General features: G+C 37.9%; 1 protein-coding gene across 1 annotated transcript in view; it reads left to right on the forward strand.

The window, feature by feature from the left end:
- Positions 1-21027, forward strand: part of DPYD (dihydropyrimidine dehydrogenase) — a 980594-nt gene that overhangs the window by 616876 nt on the left and 342691 nt on the right. Inside the window, exons 15-16 of the mRNA XM_055145227.1 lie at positions 10028-10096; positions 18375-18458. Of these exons, the coding sequence (XP_055001202.1) occupies positions 10028-10096; positions 18375-18458 (153 nt within the window). The remainder of the gene's footprint in view (positions 1-10027; positions 10097-18374; positions 18459-21027) is intronic.

Consider the following 21027-nt stretch of genomic DNA (forward strand, 5'->3'; position numbering starts at 1 on the left):
GTGAAGGAGAGTCCATTTCTCCCCACATCCATGCCAACACTGGTTTTTCTTGTTCTTTTTAATGAGTGCTAGTCTCAGTGTGTGAGCTATCTCGCTGTTATTTTATTTACATCTCTCTGATGATTAGCAACGTAGAGTATTTTTTCATGTGTCTTTTTGCCATTTGTATCTCTTCTTTCAGGAAGTTTCTGTTCCTTTCTCATTTTTTCATAGGGCTGGATTTTTTTTCTTGTAAGTTCCACCAGTGTCTTACGCATGTCAGTTGTGTACATGACAAGCACCATATCCACTGTACTATCTCTCTGCTCTCTGCATGGTTTGAATTTTATGCATATATGTTCTATTTGAAATCATTATGAATCTGGTAGATCCTGAGGGTAGATCCTACGGTGGCCAGAGATAGAAGAGCAATGAAAATATTCAACTGGAGCTGGAGGGATAGTATAAGTTAAGGCACGTGCCTTCAATACTATGGACGCTGGTTTGAATGCCCAGCAACACTTGTAGTTCCCCCACATGGGCAGAACCATGCCTATAAATAAAACCAAGAATAGTCCTCAAGTACCACCAACACAAACAGAAAGATTCAACAAAAAGAGACACCAAAAAATAGGAAAATTAGCGCTCAGTGAAGGCACTCGGCTGCCTTTCATGAAGCTGACTCTGGTTTGATCCCAGGCCCCTCACATAACATTTCTGACACCCACCAGGACTGACTCGTGAGCACAGAGATAGGAGTAAGCTCTGAACACCACTGGCACGTGCCAACAAATAAATAAAAGAAAGCAAAAATTTTAAGATTATCTAAAAAATATAATATTCATGAAATTTGTTTTCAGGAAAGTGGATGCCATTAATAGTTTATGTGCTAAAGAGAGTTTGAATTAAATTGTAAGCGATTTCCATTAAAACTTTAAGCAGAACAATATCTGTTTTGTTTGACAAGGGCACTGATGAGCTAATTACTAGGCAGAGTGCTGGCAAAAATTGATTAAACTGTATATAGGAATGGTCAAAGCAGTGAAACACACTGATAGTATCATTCTTGAGTTGTCTAACTGGTGGTTTTCTGTTATAGAGAATATGGAATTCCCTATAGGAATATTGTATAGCAAGACATTTACTAGTCTTCAAGTAAACACTAATATTATAAATTTAAAAATAACATAAAAAGACAATAACAGAATATCATTCCAATTTTCACCCATCAAATAATCAGTGACCATATAAAATCTGAAGAGCTTATGAGGTTTTGTTGTTTGTTGTTTTTTCTCTACTTGCATTCATTGTGTGCATTTCAGAAAACTAAGACCAATCTCACTTTCTTTGTACTAAGGCATAAAGCACATTTAAAATTTGAATGTTGTACAATTAATTAATATTTAATAAACACATTTTTATTTAAATATCTTTGAATATCACATGCTCCATGTCTTGCCACCTTCTTAATATAATCCCAGTAGTATTAGGAATCATTTTCTTAAATTGTTTGACAAAACCTAACTCAGCTACTTGTAATTTACAGTTGTTCACCTTTGTCACTTGGCAGTTTTTCCCTACTGAAAAATTTAGGTTGTCTTGAAGCTGAATTGTTGACTGAATTTACAATGTAGTTCACACTATGGCTAGAGCATACAAAAATGGTGTTGCCAAGGCATATTTTAATCACAGACACTAAGCAAATGAAAATTGATGCAATAGGCTGCATATTGCCAGTTGGAAGTTTTATGTTGTCCTATGCCTTGATTGCTTTTATTTTGTTTTTATTTATATTTATATTTACATTTATATTTATATTTTTGTTTGTTTAGGGGCCACACCAGAAAGTGTTCAAGGCTTATTTCTGACTTATTCCTGCACTCAGGGATCATGCCAGGAGGTGTTCATGGGACAATATGGGGTGCCAGAGATTAATAACTCCTGTCAGCTATGATTAAGATAAGCACCTTACCTCTCAGCCCCATTATCTCTCAGCCCCAGTTTCTCAATTTCTTATGTGCAAACTTTATTGCAATTTTAAAAATACTTTATAAAGTCATTCTCTCCCTAAGAAAATGGAATTATAAGAAAAATTGACCAAGAAACATTATCATTCAATTTAAAACTTTGGAAGAATAAAATTGGAAGTTATATAAATGAACTTTTTCTTGGGGCTGGAGCAATAGCACAGCCAGTAGGGCATTTTCCTTGCACGCGGCCGACCCGGGTTCGATTCCCAGCATCCCATATGGTCCCCTGAGCACCGCCAGGAGTAATTCCTGAGTGCAGAGCCAGGAGTATCCCCTGTGCATCGTCAGGTGTGACCCAAAAAGCAAAACAACAACATCAACAACAAAAACCAAACTTTTTCTTTTTAAAGTAACTGATTTATTGTTTTACCATTAGACGATTTTCCCCCCAGAGAAGCAACATATAAAATTTGATTCAGAAATAATTCTAATTCTAATGGTCATTGTATATTCCTTGCTTATGCAAATACCAGAGTTTGATCCACAGAAATGTTGGTATCACCCTGGTGGCCCCTGGAGCATCCCTGGGAGTGTCCTGCCAAGAACCACAGGCCCTTGCACTACCGATCACTTGGTAAATTGTGATTCAAGTGAACAGTACTGCTTGGTGTGACCAGCATAAAATATACACAGAAATACTCAAATATGCTATGCAGAACACGCACACACACATTAAAAATCATGTCTCACTAAGTCTCCCATAACCCCTTGCCTGCTGCCTTTTATCTCTTTCAACTACAGTAAAGGTATATGTAGAAGGATGTTGTATCTCTGATTTGGGACGGAGGGCCATTATATGGGGGCACATTTGGCCATCCTCTAAGATTACTCTGGCTCTGTTTTAGGATTCACCCCTGGTCGTGCTCAGGGGCCCTATGTTGCGTGTGTATTGAGCAGAGCCAGCCAGATGCAAGGGAAGCACCATTACCTTGATGCCATCTCTTACTATCTTTTTGGTAGAAATTTTGTATATCATCTAACTCTTCACTTTTGATTCATTCAGTATATTCCAGGCTGACTTCTGTAACCCTTGTTTCACTGAACCCCTTGTTGCAAAAGTGGTCAGTGATTGTTACATTGCCAAACCCAATTATCTTTGGTTACTGTTCTCTTTCACATACTGTCAGCACCATTCATTCATAGTTGATGGCTTCTTCATTTGGGGACATTTAGCTCACTTTCTGGCAGGGTCACTCCACATTCTCATGTAGTTTAAGTTTGTCACAAGCCCTTTCTCTTTTTATGTTTTCTTTTTCCTTTATGAAGTCAGGTGACTTTAAATTTGAGGTCCCTAAACTTTACATCTTCATTCCTAATCCCGTCAGTGAGTGCTAGATTCATGTATTTGGTGGCATAAGTAAGGTGTTCGTTCAGTGTACGAGATGCATTATATGTTGTATAGTAAAATTCATACTTTTCATTTTAATCCACATGTTACTTTACTCACTTTGCTTTGTTTAAGTCAAGGGTCATTATTCCACCCAATAAGTAGCTCGAGCTAACCATCTAAGGACGCTCCTTAATATGTTTTCTCTAATATCCTCAACTAGAACCCTTGACCAGTATTGTGGGGTATAGACAGAACTATCCATTTCTCTACGTCTTCCTGAGTATTATACAACTCAGATCATTTCAAAATAACTAGATGCTTTGTTTTCACCTTGAAATCTTCTTATTCCAGTCCCTATTGAGTAATCAGAGCACGTTTCTTTTTCTTTTCTTTTTCTTCTTTTCCTTTTGGGTCCTAAGTGGAAAATTTGGGTAAAAATGCACATTTTAGGTAGAGGAAACTATGTTGGAAAGCCTTAGGATACATATATGATCATGGAACTGGTTCAGCAGGTAGAATGCTTGCCTTGCATGTGGCTGAACCGAGTTCAATCCCTGATGTGAAGAGCCAGGACTAACCCCAGAGCATTGCCTGGTTTGGCCCCAAAACAAAACCCAAAAATATTAATCAAGGGATATTTAAAAATATTGGATGGGCTTTTGCTAAAGGGAAAAAAGTGAGTGAATGTAAGGAGAAAGAATCAGGCAGGACCTCTTTTGGAAAATGAATCCTGTAAGATTTGAGGGTTTGTTGTAGACATAATGAGTGAGGTGTCGCTGACAGTAAGGAGGGAGATGAGAAAAAAAATCTGACTTATGTTTGGAAAAAATTACATATTGATAGGGACAGGAGAAATAGAACAAAGGTTAAGGCACTTGCTTTACATGCAGCCAACACATGTTCACTTCTAGGACCTGCATATGGTCCCTCAACTATGTACAAGAGTGAACCCTGAGCAGAAACATGAGTATGCCCTGAGCACAACTGTGTGTGTGTCCACTAAAAATAAAAATTAAATAAAATAAATAATAGTCGAAGGTTGATGAATACACAGAGACTCCAAGTCAATGCATTAACCTGTATTTGAATGCTTTTTAATACTACACAGGTGCTCAGTTTTCTTGTGAATTAATTGACTAATTGTTAGACTATCCTGGCAAGCTACCATAAAGCGTAGTTGTACTTCAACTACTATATAGAATTTAGCTTTGTCATATAAATTCACCCAATAGTGTTTTAAAATATGAGTCATAAAATATGAATCACTAGAAATGACATAAATAAAGTGAAATATAGAGGAAAGGTACTAATTTTACAATATATTTCACAAGGCACTCATTCCTAGTAACATGCATGGTTTTTCACAATATAAAATACCCATCAATATTCTTTTTCCATAGGAAAAATATTGCCTGTCCTCTCTTGCTTGATTAAAACCCAAGCACAGCAAAAACACTTGAAGGGCTTTCTAATCATCAAAGATTCAGTTATGTCCTGTATCCTTTTAGTGTTAGTATCTTTTAGCCCAATTCTTGAAAAATCCTGATCTCTTCTAATAAAGGATAAAACTATGTGGGGATCATTTTAATACCTCAGAAATAGAGTGCTACTATATATATACATATATATATGAATCTTTCCTAGTTTTAGATAAAAACCTTCAGATTGCTTAGACCATTTACCATCTGTAGTGTATCAAGTTATTTTTTTTCCTTAACTACTAAAGAATTTCTCAAGAAGTGACTTCAAAAACAGTGATTTTCATTTTGCAGTTAGTAATAATCAAGACTGTGCCTGACAGAAATTGGACTCTAGCTTGATTTAATAGCTCACATGTGCAGGCATGTTAGTGGCACACCTGACTTAAAGTGGCTGCCGTGTTGGTTCTTCCCTTCATGCATCTCTCCTTTCTCCTATCTCTGCTCTACTTTTCCTTAGAACACTAGCGTTGAAGAGAGCTATGAGGCTGGAAATGTGAAGAATAAGTTAGTGGTCACCAGCTCTTCTGTCACTCCAGCTTTGGAACCAATCAGAGCAAAAGCTTTTATCTTTTTTAATTCTAGTGATGGACTTGGATGTGAGCTCAACAATATGATTAGCTCTGCTTGGAATACTTGCACAGTTTTTTGAGCGAAAAAAATGTTTTTAGAAAATTGTGGAGGGAAAACAAGGTCATGTGTCTTCTCAGCACACAAATAACACCTGCTTCTATTTTACCTTATGTCTCTCTCCTTCTGGGTCCCACAAGTGAGAACATAACTCAGATCCTCTCTGTCACTGCATCCCCAGGCATTATATGGCACTGATACTCTGATGCTCTAGATATTCAGTGCAATTCTCTGGGTGATATTTATTTCTCTTTATCAAGCTCAATTTGAGCTCTTCATGAACCCTAGGACCTATAGAGCAAATGATGATTTTAACCAACCCTGGCATAATCAATATATATTTGAAGCAAAAACAGCTTTATCAAAATTAAAAGTGCCATTTAGCAAAAAGGAACCATGTTCGTTTAGTTGAGAGCATGTATCATAGCCTGCTGTCAGTGCTGGTAAATCTTACTTCCTGGCATTGCATTTCTGCTGTCAGCCAACAGCCCCATTGAATCCTGCAACAAGAGACATCTCTTTCTTTCATCTTTTTTGGTGCTCTGGGAGAAGGCGCAAAAGGCAAGCATGAAGCTTGGAGAAGGTGCAAAAGGAAAGCATGAAGTGGTGTTAATCTTGTATCCCCTTCATATTTTTTATGCACAGGGGTTACTCCTAGCTGTATTCAGCCATGTACTCCTGGCGGTGCTTAGGGGACCATTGGGATGCTGGGAATCGAACCTGGGTTTGTCATGTGCAAGGCAAACGCTGCACTATTGCTCCAGCGCCAACATTAACAATCTTAAATTCATGTGTTTGTGGGGCCTGGGTAATAGTACAGCAGGTCAAATGCTTGCCTTGCATGTGACAACCCAGGTTCAATCCTTAATATCTGACATGAGTCCCCTGAGCCCGTCCAGAAGTGATCCCTGAGCTGTGACAGAGACAAGAGTCATGTCTGAGCACAGTCAGGTGTGACCCCCACCTCAAATAATGTTTATTTCTTTTTGTTTTATTTGTTTTCTTACTTGACCCTGACTGAAACAATGAAGACAAATAGAATCTGCTTCGCACTTTCGGGTTTCCATGGATTTTTCTTTTATGGAGTTTTGTCTGCTTATTTCATGAAAAGATGACTCACCAAGTGCATTTCTGTCTTTAATCTGGTTGTCCCAAGGTTATTTCTCCCAATCCCCTTGTAAAACTAATGTTACACTATGAGTAAACTGAGGGAGAGTCAAATGTTCAAAATAAATTAATTTTAGAATAGTAGGGGAATTACCATTGGGAGAATATATGCTGGCCCAAGCTATAGGTGATTTCATGGAAAGCTTAGATTTTGGTCCTACTGTATTTAAGGATAAGGAGACTAAAAAGAAAGAAAACTAACCCAGTCCAAGCAGAAAATCCATTGACCTGAGATGAGAGATATTCTCAAGAAGATGCTCATTGGCTGGACAGAATTTTTGATTCTCTATAAATCATACATTTATGGGAAATCGGTGTTGGTCTGCAGTTCTGTTCTTCTGAGGGTGCATGTTTGATTTCTCAGTTCCTAGGCGTGAGTTCCATTTCAGAATGAAATTCTCTCTCTGTGATGTTGGTGCAAAACCTCCCAGAGGGGTTAATCATGTGGCAGTAGCAGAAAAAAGGTGCATAATTATATCAGCGACCCATTACTGCTTGAGAGAGTGCAAGCTTTCTATCTGATGTTTCACTTCCTTATGTCCCTAGAGAAATGGTCATGAAGCATTCTGACATTTTTTTCCCCTAAGCTCAGAAAAACTCCATCTCCACCGTGCACAAAGATTGAATTCTGGACTCCATGTGAAAATGACTAGGCATTTTTTACTTTCCTCCTCTGCCCATCTAGTTGATCATTCCTTTGTTGCCCTCTCAAGAGTAATACATCTGAACCTGGGGCTGGAGCTATAGCACAGCGGGTAGGGTGTTTGCCTTGCACGCAGCCAACCCAGGTTCAATTCCCAGCATCCCATGTGGTCCCCCGAGAATTTCCAGTAGTAATTCCTGAGTGCAGAGCCAGGAATAACCCCAGTGCATTGCCAGGTGTGACCCCAAAAGCGGGAAAAAAGTAATACATCTGAATCAATGCATCCTCCCCTGTCCCCCACCCACTCGTCTCCCATTACCCTTCTCACTGTGGTTTTAAGAACAAGGGCACACACACACTCCTCATTGCTGTGCACACTGGAGCTTACATGTCTTTGTGTAGTGCTCACATATGTTCTGGTTGTAAAGCTTCCTTGGGGTTCTGCACTCTATGTTGCAGTGCTTGTGTGCATGCTTATGAAGGGCTACACACTCTTTCCCTGTGACACACACCTGCTCACCGGGTGTGACCCGTTGTTCATGGTGCTCACTCACTTGTGGCTGTGATCCTCATCAGTGGCTACACAATTTAGTCATGGTGCTCATTTGTACCTTGCTGCAGTACCCTGGTGATCACACATTCTCCTGTAGCACCAGGGATCCCGCTCAGCTGGGACTATTCTTGCTGTATGAGGGCAGCAGTGGGCATGAAACTGTTGGCCTCATATTTTTTGCTAGTGAGACACTCCAAGACCAATTTCCTGTATTTTGCATTTCTTTGGGCTGGAGCGATAGCGATAGCATAGCAGGTAGCGTGTTTGCCTTGCATGCAGCTGACCCAGGTTTGATTCCTCCGTCCCTATTGGAGAGCCCAAGCTACTGAGAGTATCCCACCTGCACTGCAGAGCCTAGTAAGCTCCCTGTGGCATATTTGATAGGCCCAAAACAGTAACAAGTCTCACAATGGAGACGTTACTGGTGCCCGCTTGAGCAAACTGATGAACAACAGGATGACAGTGCTACAGTTCATCTGATTTATAGTCTATAATTTCTTGGTCACTCAGATTCAGATACTCATATCTTTTTCTTTCCTCTCTTAAAAGATTAATTGTTCAATAACACTGATTTGTTATGAGTTCAGCTATACAACATTGTGAAACAGCATCTTTAGATAATGGGTTCTGTTCAATTTTAAAAGTCTTGCTTTTGCACTTCATCTGTGTACTGATTTTACACTCTTTTCTTGTGTCCACTCTTTTGTTTGTACCTTAAATATTTGGCTGATTTGTTTGTTTATTCTTTAGTTGTGTTTCTTTGCTTCCCATACGTTAGTAAAATGAGTGTTTTTCTTTGTCTTATTTCACTAAGAATAATACAGTTTAAACTGATCTCTGTTATGTCAAGTAGCAAGGATTCATCTGTTAATGTAGCAGATATTGCATTGTGCATATAACCCACTCAGCCACCAGTGGCCGCTTAGATTGTTTCAAGTTACTGACTATTGTGCTTAATACTCTGATGTACATGGACCTGCATATATCTTTTTGAATAGTTATTTTCCTGTCTTAAAGTAAATATCCCAAAGAGGGTACTATATCAGATGGATATTTTCTGCCTTGCTGGTTTTGCCAGACTGTGGGGCTGTCAGGGTCACCTCAGCAAGAGGTTAAGCTCTTAGTCTTATGCTTGCCTAGGTGCTCTAAGCCACTGAGCCAAATTATGAGAGAGCTCACTAGATTGTCTCTTTTTATATTGTCACCATTGGGATTTGAACTTACAGCTTCATGCTTGCCATGCAGGTGCTTTAAGCCACTGGAACCTCTTTGATACCACCTGATTTGACTATTCTACATATGCTTTGCCATAATGACTACACTTTGATTCCCTGATGTAAACCATTTATTCCAGTGCACCAGCCCTTTGTATTTTAATATCAGACCATCTTATTTTTACCCAGTATATCCCTGATAGGTCTTTATTCCAACTTATCATAATTATTGCCAACAATTTCCACCAACACTTTATTTTGCCTTCTCTAATTCATGATATTAATTTCTGCTTAGTCTTCTTTGTTTTATTCTGTTTTGTTTGGGGGTCACACCCAGTGATGCTTTGAGATTACTCCTGGTTCTGCACTCAGGAATCACTCCAATTGGTGCTTGGGGGACAATATGGGATGCTGGGGATGAAAGATGCAAGGCAAATGCTCTACAAATTGTACTATCTCTACAACCCCAAAGAACAGGTTCTCGGTCACACTTTCTAGGTCTGATTTTGGGTTCTGCTTCTTATTAGCCATGTGCTCTTCATGTCCTGTAGTCCCAGTCTTTCTACATAGTGGGGAAAATAATATTGAGGGTGACTAAGTCATTGAAACAAAAGCCAATAAATGAGTGCCTAGCACATTGCTAGACTGTATGAGTTTAGCAATTTCTATTACTAATTTCTAAGTGGTTAATGTTATCAATCCATAATTAACCAATTAAGAAACTCAGTGTCTTGCCCAGGGATCAGAAAAGTTAAGCAATGTATTTAAATGTTCAAAGAGAGTAAATAAGAACGTCTCTACTATAAATTTGAAGCCTTTTATTTAATCATTTATTTTCACTCTAAGACCCTGCTGTTTTTAAAAATCAGTTGGTTTTCAGCAATTTACAATCAATTTTCATAATATAATGTGCTATTATAAACATATGTATATAAATATTAATATAACTTTATGTACAGAGGCATTGCTATGAACTGAGATTCTTTTCTTTTTCTTTTTGAAGATTGTGATTGCCAGCATCATGTGCACTTACAACAAAAATGACTGGATGGAACTCTCCAAAAAGGCTGAGGTAATGATTTATTTAGTGTATATTTATTTCATTTCTTCTCTTCTTTTTGTATTAGTTTTAAATAAAGTGCTGCCATGAAAAATAGCACAGTAGAAATAAAATTGAATGGAAAATATAACTTAAAATATTTCTATTATAATTTGTTTACCCTGTGTTTTCATTAAAATGATGGAAAAGTAAATTTAAAAGGAATCTACTCTATAAAAGTGGTCCCTTGGATTTCACACACTACCTAAAAACCTTTTATTTTCTATATCCATATATTCTTGATTTGCATATTAAGCCAACTGTATATTTTGATGGATGTCATGATAAAATTTAATTCTACCTTTGAGAGTCTAACTCGATCTTACCTTGCCTTTAGGCAAACTAGTTTGACAGTGAGAGAAGAAATTTTGAATATAAAGCTCTTGAATATTTAAAATATAAAAGGTTCATTTAATACTATTCTAGTTTGAATATAGACATGCATAAAATGGTAGGACAGAGTGCTCCTGTATATGGAACGCTAGTCAGCAGGTTTTCTGTAATATAAATCAAATCTTGCACAAATGCAAACAACTAACCGTGCTCCTCAAATTTATTTTTCAAACAGAAAAATACATAGTTAAAAATGTGCACTTATGTCCATCATGCTGTCATGAAAAATAACCTAGAAAGCCTTAGTTGGGGTTTCTTGAAAGCCTCTCAGAAATAAATATAGAAGACTAAATGAGACAATACTTACGAATTAATGACTGTCCATTATAAAATTCTATAAAGCTTTTTATATGTCTAAAAGTATTGTTCATTCATCTTACCTGGATATTTTAAAACTAGGAGGGAAAAATCACTTATGGAATTTAAGGGGATGGAATTAAAGATAATCAGTAATTGGTTTCTTGATCTTTGGTGCCGGGTCCATTTTATACATGTATTTACCTAATTGACCGTGAAATCTTCCACACAGTCCATGCTTGGCATGAGCTTTGCCAATTTTAAGCTGACTTTGATAAATGACTTCATCACATTGTTTGCTTCTCAGTATTTCTGTAGCATAAAATACTTTCAACTATTTTTTTAGTAATAACAGTAATTTTTTAAATACTTTAATATGTTTTTGTAAAAGTTGGTTACAACATGTCTGCTGAGAGGTATTTTTCATGTTTCTCATGTTCTGTATCTACTGTATCTATTTCTTTTTTTTTTTTAGCTTTTTTGGTCATACCCGGCAATGCACAGGGGTTACTCCTTGTTCTGCACTCAGGAATTCCTCCTGGAGGTGCTTGGGGGGCCATATGAGACACTGGGAATTGAACCCGGGTCAGCAGCATGCAAGCCAAGCACCCTATCCACTGTGCTATTGCTCCAGGCCGTGTATCTATTTCTTCACCTGTAGTTTTTTTTTTTCAATCTCTGTTGTAAGTGCTGATAGAAAAATAATAGGGAAGGGGGAAAATTAAAAGAATAAAGGAAGAAAAAGTTATGCTTTCCTTTCAATCAAAATAGACTGTGGGCTGTCTGTACAGAAAAGCAATCTACATATCAAGAAGGTCATTCTATAAATCAGTGGTTTCTTAACCTTTTTACTCCAGGGGACCAGCAAAGGTCAGTGAAGCTGCAGCTGAAAACCACTGTCAGTTCGAAGGCACTAACTTTTCTGATTAGCACAAATCTGCTTTTACAAGAATCAAAACAACTCTTGTAAATGGTGTCAATGAAAGCAAACCCCAAATTATTCCCTCTCGTCGTAAACTATGGACCACCTCAGTGATAGGACATGAAGAAACCGTCCTCAGGCCTTCGTGCCCCGCTGATGCGGCATTCAGCGCCGGGATCCCATCACAGCTGCCTCCACTTGATGCCCTGGCTCGGTGGATACGGGGCTTTGTTTTATGAGCACATTCTTCAAAACCAATTAAAACAGATGTTCTTCAAATGGAAGAGCCCACATTACCCCACACCAACAGAAGTAACATTTCAGGGCTGGCGACCTGGGCTGTATCTGATTCACTCCTGTTTTGAGTGATCAGGACCTATTCACAGAGTAAAAATTTTTTTTAATAATATGTGTTGTGTGAAACTGAAATAGTCTATCAGTATGCCAGAAAGGTAGGAATTTTTCTTCAACTCTTGAACCCCCCGCCCCGAAAAAATGAGCAAAACCTGAGAATGTAACTACTTTGACATAGAATTGTAGAAAATTTCCCAGAGGTTTCCTCTCTCTGTGTCTCTGTGTCTCTGTTTCTCTGTCTCTCTGTCTCTCTCTGATGGTACACAATAAACAAATAAATTCTAGCCATTGAGAAATGCATAAAAGAATGATTTAGTGTGTGGAGTATTCTATCATTAAAATCTTTCTTTCTAAAAAGAAAGATTTTAGTTCAGTGTGGTTTATTTCCAGGGAAAAACTTTGTTTTCTGAAAAATATATAAATGATAAAGACTAGAAGTTTATTAGTCATTCACTTTGAAAGTAGCAATTACTTGAATAAAGCCTAGTTTAAAACTGCACCCAGATTTTATTTAATTTAACAATCTATATGGTTTTTAATGTTTCTTTGAAATATTAAAAAAAAGGCCTGCAGATATAGTACAGGTAGGGCTAAACCCTCCAGCACAACATATTGTCCCTTGAGCCCCCCAAAAGTAATTCCTGAGCTTAGAGCAAGGAGTAAGGATTTAGCATCACTGGTATGGCACAAAATTTATTTTTTAAAATAGTACTTGATATGCCAAAAACAGTAACAACAAGTCTCACAATGGAGATGTTATTGGTGTCCGCTCGAGCAAATCAATGAACAATGGGGCGACATTGCTACAGTGCTACAATATAAACTGTTAGCATATATAATAACCTCTAAAAAGCACTGTTTATATTAATTTTCATTCTGATATAAAAAATTTCTTATTTTTAATTTTTCATGCTCTTGCAACTGAATCTGTTCTGCTCTTGACATGCATATTCCATCTATTTTCAAATGTTAGAGAACTGAACACTGATTTCTGAAATTCACAATTGTGCAACTCTGGAAATAAACTGCTCCAATGGGAAGGACTTCATAAATTTAATGTCTATCCATCATGACATCAGCTCATTTGCTGAACTAATAACTGAGGGCATGCAGGGACATATTCTCCAGGTTATATTCTGGAGACTTTACTTTCCCCTGCCTTTTGGGAGCACCTGCTTAGAAAGCCAGAATACTTTAACTTAAAAATCTTGCATGGGGACCAGAGTGATAATATAGAGGGTAGGGCACTTGCCTTGCATTCCACTGGCCAGGATCCAAACCCCAGATTGTCCCCTGAGCCCTCCAGGAGTGATTCCTGAGCACTGAACTAGAAGTAAGCCCTGAGCACCATCCATTGTGGCCCAAAATGCAAAAAAAGGATCAAATAAAAGAAGAAAATAAGTTTTGCCTGGTCTGATTTGCTACCTCCCAAAATTTGTTCTCTGCATTCTAGTTCCACTGACTTCTTTCATTCTCAACACAATCCTACTCAGAGGTATGGCTGATCTCTCATCTTGGAAGGAGTTTCCCCTAATCTAAGGTCTTTGAGTAGTTCGGTTATTGATGAATCTACTAAGAAGCTGTTTTCAGCAGCCAGATTACCATAAGGCTGAAGCACACGCTTCAAGGCCTTCCTTGAGGAGGCCATTCCAAGCCCCAGCTCTGTCCTGGAGCTGCAGAACAATCAGTCCTTTTCCATCCTAGATCCACCTCAGACAAGACAGTGTCCCTCAGCCTTGGTGTGTCTCACATTGTGTTGTTGTTGTGAGATGTCAGCATTGCTCTATAGATAACATCAGTTCTGGTCTCTTTCTTTAGAGAAGAAATCGAGAAAATCTAGAAAGTTTGCCTTTCAAACCCCACTCAGAAATCCCTCTCACCCACCCTGTTTGGGCTCTGATGGGTTTTTGTACCCCCTTACCCCTGCGGGAGACTTGCTGTTCACGTGGGTTCCTTTGCACAGCACCCACATACCCTGGTGTGGAAGGGCAACTCTCCCCAAGTGGGTCCCTTTGCACTTCACCCACGGGCCCTGATGTGGAAGAAAACTCTCCCCACGTGCTGGAGTTCCAAAATATGCCACTGAGAACTCACTATTCAAGTCCTCAAAGTTTAGTTGCCCCACACAGTGATTTAGAACTACAGTGGTCAGTAGGGAAGTTAGGAAAAGAAGATTTTGCATTTGATTTTTTGGTATACCTTGAAAAAGCAGAGCCTGGCAAGCTCCCCCTGGCGTATTTGATATGCCAAGAACATTAACCACAAGTCTTACAATGGAGACGTTATAGGTGCCTGCTCAAGCAAATTGAATAACAATGGGATGACAGTGCTACAGTGCTACTCTTCTTTCTGGGAATTTTTGTAACATGATTCATAAATTCTTTTAAATTTGCACCATTATCATTATTTTGAGGGTAGCCAGAATTGTCTTCTTGTCTCCTACTTTTCTCCAGGTAGAGAACTGCAGCATACTTAGCATTGCTTTCAAATCTTTTTCAGATCAAAGCTCAGGATTGTCCGGTTGGAGATTTTTAGTTGAAAATGTGGATGGATGGATAAATAGCAGTTTTAAAATATCTATGTATTTTCTATAGTCCAGATATTATTCTCAGTCATGTTTTATTATTCCTTTAGGGTTTATAAAACTAAAACTGAGTTTTACTAGTTTGTTCTTTCGATGGGGGGAAGACCATGCAATGCTTGGGGACTGCTACTAGTGTATTTGTACTCCTGGAATGCTCTTCAGACCAAGTGGTGTTGGGGATTGAACCCAAGGCTGCCACATGCTAAACTTCTGGCCCAAACTTTTAAGATATCTCCCAGCCCTACTTCCTTTTTTGTTAGAAATGAAGAAACTAAGACAAAACATAGCTAAATAAAATACCCAGTTCAACTTCTGGTACATAAATGTAAGTGAGATTCAAAGCCATAAAATGTGGCTCAAATGTCTACCATATCCATCCACAAATTATACTTTATAATAGGTAAATGGTCAATAAATAGATAATGTATGATAACAGAAACTTCAAATTTTCTGTCGCTGCATTTATTTTATTGTGTAATCATTTAGGTCAGGTAGAATAAACTTTGGACTAGGTGACTGAACTAAAAAGCTTGTGAACAACAAGAATAAGAATGCATGCCCAGTTTCAATTAATTTAACATTTCATGCTAATTCAGCACCTAAGACTTTTTGAATGCCTTTAGTTGATTGGAAATAGAATTAACTGCCTTTGAAGGTAGTATACACCAGTGATAGGATTTTTAAACAGAAGCTAAATAAATGTTCCTGATCTTTTGGTGTTATCATGAACAGAATTATCTCAGGATTTTTATTTAAAGGCTATAGTTTTTTTAATAGGCCTTTCAGTGTTTTGGTGAATTGAATGTTTGTATAACACTGGGGAAATTTTTTTAATAATTCATCACTTATTTGATATTGATTAGGTGGTTGTATAAGATTTTAATTTTTTAAATTTTTTTTGGGGGGTCACACCCGGCAATGCACAGGGGTTACCTCCTGGCTTTGCACTCAGGAGTTACTCCTGGTGGTGCTCGGGGGACTATATGGGATGCTGGGAATCGAACCCGGGTCGGCCGCGTGCAAGGCAAACCCCCTACCCGCTGTGCTATTGCTCCAGCCCCAAGATTTTAATTTTTACATCAAGATTAGAAGCTTAAGGCTGTCATGTTATGATTTTCTTAACATATTATATTAACTACACATATAGAGTAAATTATTTCTAATAAGGAAGTTTCTAGTAAGTAGAAATATTCTTTTCTGCATTAAACATTTTAGGATATAAGATCCCAGTCTCATGTATAAGTTATGGGACATTGGGTAATCACTAACTCTTTATACCTCAGTTTATCGGTTGAAGAATGGAAATGATGATATATCTACTACAGAGAGCTACACACACTCTGTGCAGCCTAATGGAAGTGATCAATAAATGTTAATTATTTTTATCTATAATCATAACTAATTGTATGCTCACATTTACATTTTTTAAAGAAGTGTATACAAATGTTACCCAAATCTTCTTTAATCAAAGCATTGTTGAGGCAACTTGCTATTAATTGTTCTCTTTCAGCAAAATTAAGAAATATATATAAAATATTTGAAATCTCTGAGAAATGATAAGAAAAGTACAATATTGTTTGTAATTGTAATGTGTAATCTTTTAATTAAGCTGCTAGTGCCCACATGACCTGGCTTTGAAACAGGTCATATTATCTGCAGTTTGCACTTGAGCCCATGGAGACAGAGAGGTTAACTGACTTGCCCATGGTTCTCAGTCCCTTAGCAGACCCAGGATTAAAACCCAGAGTTCACGGGCTTCTGCTTTGTCAGTGTTCACTGTCAAATCAGCAGAGGAAAAAAGTTACATAATTCATGGTCATTCTCAAATTATATGATGTATTTTATAACTAAATCAGCGAAGGAAAAGCCATAAGGTAACTGTGTTATAAAACAGATTGGTAATCAAATTAACTTTCACAAACGTGCAGTAAAAATCCAGACTCACTAAGGAATGAAGATGGGCAGGAAAATTGATCATGAAATGGCTAACAGGAATTCTTTGTGATTTTATTTAAAGTTATACTGATAATTCACTCAGGGAAAAAAGCAACAACAATGGTTAAAATCCGTTGCTGTGGAAGTTCTAATATTCTTGGAAAATAGGAATATTTTTAAGTGTTCACATATTCTATGAAAGGCCTTCCCATGGCCATATTAGCTTATTACTAAAACTTTTTGAAGCTTCCCTTTGATCTTACTTTAATAAAAAATGCAAGGGCCTAGGAGGTGCTACCAGAATTGAGGCTCAAATCTTACATGCTGCTGATCTGGTTTAATTCCCAGCTCCCCTGGCTCCCTAACCCTGCCCAGCATTTCTTGGCATAGACCTGGGGGCCCTGATCCTGTTCCCTGAGCACCTTTGCTTTGTGTGAGGCAATCGCTGGCATCTCAGGACCAAAGCCACAAAGCATCCTTAGGCTTCTGCATTGAACCAGAGACCTCACCGGGAGTGGTCTCCAGGCCCCAAAGCACTGTTTGGGACCAGTTCCCAAAGAGTCATGTACTTTAATCCTCCAACCTTCAAAGTAACACATCAAATTATTGAGGTAAAGTATTTTACTTTAGCCAGGAGCGATAGCTCAAGAGGCTGGAGTACATGTGTTACACGTGTGAGCTCCAGGCTTGATCTCTGGCACTGCATGGTTCCCCAAAGAATACCAGAAGTGACCTCTAACCACTGAGCTGTAACCTCCAAGTAGCACTAGGTGTGGTCCCCAAACAGTAATAAAAATAATAATGAAACATAAAAATATCTTTCTGGTTCTTAGTTTTTTATTTTGTTTTGCTTTTTTTATTTTGCTGGGTCACACCCAGCAATGCACAGGGGTTCCTTTGCACTCAGAAATTACTCCTGGTGGTGCTCAGGGACCATATTGGATGCTGGGAATCAAACCCGGGTCAGCTGCATGCAAGACAAACTCCCTACCTGCTGTGCTATTGCTCTAGCCCCTTGTCTTGCTTTTTACTGAAGATGACTTGAGAGATTTTTCAGATTTTCTAAGAATAGTTAGAATGAGCTATTTTTGTTCACTTTTTGTAGGAATCATTTATCAACTAACAAATTGCTGAATTAAATGAGGAAGGTTTACTTTTAATTGTAAAAGTAAGGCAGAGATATTGTTACCTCATGTTTCTTATCATGAGTTCTTTGAATCAATAAAATTGTTCAGTTAATAACATTTAAAGTTTTATTTGTATTCATTCTAGCAAGCTAGCTATATTTTTCTTTGCTCTCTTGTTTCTGTTATCAGTTATCCAGAATTAGTAAGATTTGTTTCTATAAAAATAGGAGCTATGGGTAGATAAATGTGATGTCAAACATATCTAAATTATAATCGCTGCCTTGCCACTAAATAACCAGGCTTATTATTTAACTGCCCCACATTGCAGTTTCCTCGTCTATAATATTGGTATCATAATAATCCAAGATTATTAGGTAAAGAGAGAAAAATAAAACACTTCAAACTTTGAGTTCTCCTTATAAGCATGCAATAAATATTTATTGTTGTTATAGCCATAGCTGTTGTTATACACAGTCTAATTATAGAGTCAGAATACATCTCACAAGATAGCTGTGATGGGGAAAACAGAACTGTTAAAATTTGATAAATGTGACCTAGGTGAAAATGTCAGTGGTGAAAGCCTATCAGCCCAGAAATAATACTTTGCTTTTTCTTTCATTTCCCTTCCACGTCTTAAAGGCTTCTGGAGCAGATGCCCTGGAGTTAAATTTATCGTGTCCACACGGCATGGGAGAAAGAGGGATGGGCCTGGCCTGCGGGCAGGTAAGGACCACGCCAGCTGCTCCCGTTCGCTCTGAGTCCTAGAAGAGCTTCCCATTTGGCTAGTTACTGTACCTTAGGCAAGGAGATGTGAGGCTCAGATGACTGGATGGAGGCTTTCAGGTCTGCATTGTTTAAATATTTAGTGCTTAAAAAGTGGAAAATGAGGGAAGCTGAAATTATGGCAACTGTTTAGTTTTATTGAAGAAAATATCACATTATGTGCTTGACAGGAAGTAATATCATAACAAATAGTTTTTAAAAGCGCTGAAGCAGAATTAGCTGATTTCAAATGCAATGTTCTTTATTCATTCCTGATGCTGATCCAGTTTCCCTGGAGCAATATACTGTACAAAATGCATTGTTCGTAGTGATTTTGTAGTAAATGGGGCACAGCACAAATTGCATTTTACATTTTTTAGCATATGATCATTATTCCCGAACTGTGTTTTGGGAGTTGCAAAAAGACTTTGATGCTATTTTTATTTTGGGGGTACAATAAATGGAACCTACATGCGAAAATACTTTCAAAAAGTCTAATGAATAAAATGCGAAAAGATATGTTAATGTGTAGAAATATTGCACCTCATGTAATGAGATACAGTGTTGTATGTTAAGGAGCAATGTAAAAGCTTAATGCTAAAAAGGTGAGTGCTTTGCATTTAATTTAGCTTTCCATCCCAGAGGGAAAAGGTGTGAATTAACTAATACGAAATGTTAAAATTTATGACAAATTTCCTCGTAGTAGAAAGTTTACTTTTATCTCCATATCAGGCATAGGGCTCAGTCCGCCTAGTTAATCCCCAACTGTTTCTCCTTCCCCAAATCTTTGAGTTGATTGGAATTAAACTTGGGAGTCCTTAATTTGGAAGGGCAAAAAAAAAAAAATCCACTTATTTAAATGAACATAGGCTGCTATTTTCATATTACCTTAGCATGCAGGGAGGATTTTAATTTACCTTGTAAATATTTAATTAACATTCAGAATAGATCTGTGACTTATGAGGAAACATTCTTTAGAGCAGCAGGAGAGAGCGATCTAGTCAAATGTTTTCAAGCATGACACACACTCTACTCACAACTAGTTACACAAAAGAAAGATCAGGAAGTTAATAAAGGAACCAAACCCCATACTTGCCCTATGGAGAGGAAAAACATTAAGTCATGGCTTTAATGAAGTGCATCATGTGATGTTAGTATGTCAATTTAATGTAAAGACAAACATGAGGAAAGATCATAAAAAGACATCCAGAACACAGGGTCAGAGGAAGTCTCCTTTCTCATCCTTTCATCCTTTCATTCTCAAGAATTTTTTTTTAGTTACAGGATTAAAAGTTAAACAATGTCCTTTATTCTGAAAACATTGCCCAATTCCCATTCTCAGTTTTGATTTTTAAGATTTGACTTTCTTTCTTTCTGTGAACCCAGTCTAGCTGTTAAGCATCTTATGTGTTTTGTCTCCAAAGCATCACTTAGGCCAGCATAAAATTTTGCACAACTCTTTAGCTGAATTACAATCCCAAGTGTTACATTTTTTAAAAAATTTTATTGAATTACCGTGAGATAGTAACAAGCTTTCATGTTTGGGTTACAATCACACAGTGCTCAAACACCCATCCCTCCAGCAGTGCACATTCCCCACCACCTGAATCGGCTACTTTAAGACAAGACATGCCCCTCAAATACACAAAATTTCAGCAGAAAAATGGTACACAACCCCAGAACCATAATCTCTCTCAGTGTCAATGGGCTAAATGCACCAATTAAAAGACACAGAGTGGCAGGATGGATTAGAAAATTGAACCCAACATTCTGCTGCCTGCAAGAAACACATCTCAACAGTCAGAGCAAACACAGGCTTAAAGTTGAAGCTGGAAAACAATCCTACAGGCGAACAACTCCCATAAAAAAGCTGGGGTAGCCACCCTACTATCAAACCACATTGATTTCAGACTCAAGAAGGTCACAAGAGACAGTGAAGGACATTTCTTATTGATAAAGGGATCTGTACAACAGGAAGAACTTAAAATACTAAATATATATGCACCTAATGAGGGACCAGCAAAGTACTTAAAACAACTACTCATAGACTTGAAGAAAGACATTGATAGCAACACAATACTAGTGGGAGACTTCAACGCTGTTTTATCACCTCTTTATAGATCAGCCAGACTCAAGCTTAGCAAGGACATATGGCATCTGAGGGAAGAAATTGAAGAAAGGGACCTAGTAGATATATACAGAACACTTCATTCTCAAAAAGCTGAATACACATTCTTCTCAAGTATGCATGGAACATTGCCTAAGACAGACCACATGCTGAGCCACAAAAAATACCTCCATACAATTAAGAAGATAGAGATTGTTACTATTTTGAAGTCAAAATCGCCACTAAGATCTTGGAGTTCGAGCCATGCTATGGCGGGCAGGGTGTTTGCCTGGCATGCAGCAGACCTGGGTTCAGTTCCTGAGTTCCTGCTGCCCTCACAGTAGCCTCTTATTGCAGAGCCAGAGGAAAGCCCTGAGTATCACCAGGTGTAGCACCAAAAGCAGAAACAATTGAGAAACACAT

This window comes from Sorex araneus, chromosome 8 (genome assembly GCF_027595985.1).
Source record: "Sorex araneus isolate mSorAra2 chromosome 8, mSorAra2.pri, whole genome shotgun sequence".
Lineage (NCBI taxonomy): Eukaryota > Metazoa > Chordata > Mammalia > Eulipotyphla > Soricidae > Sorex > Sorex araneus.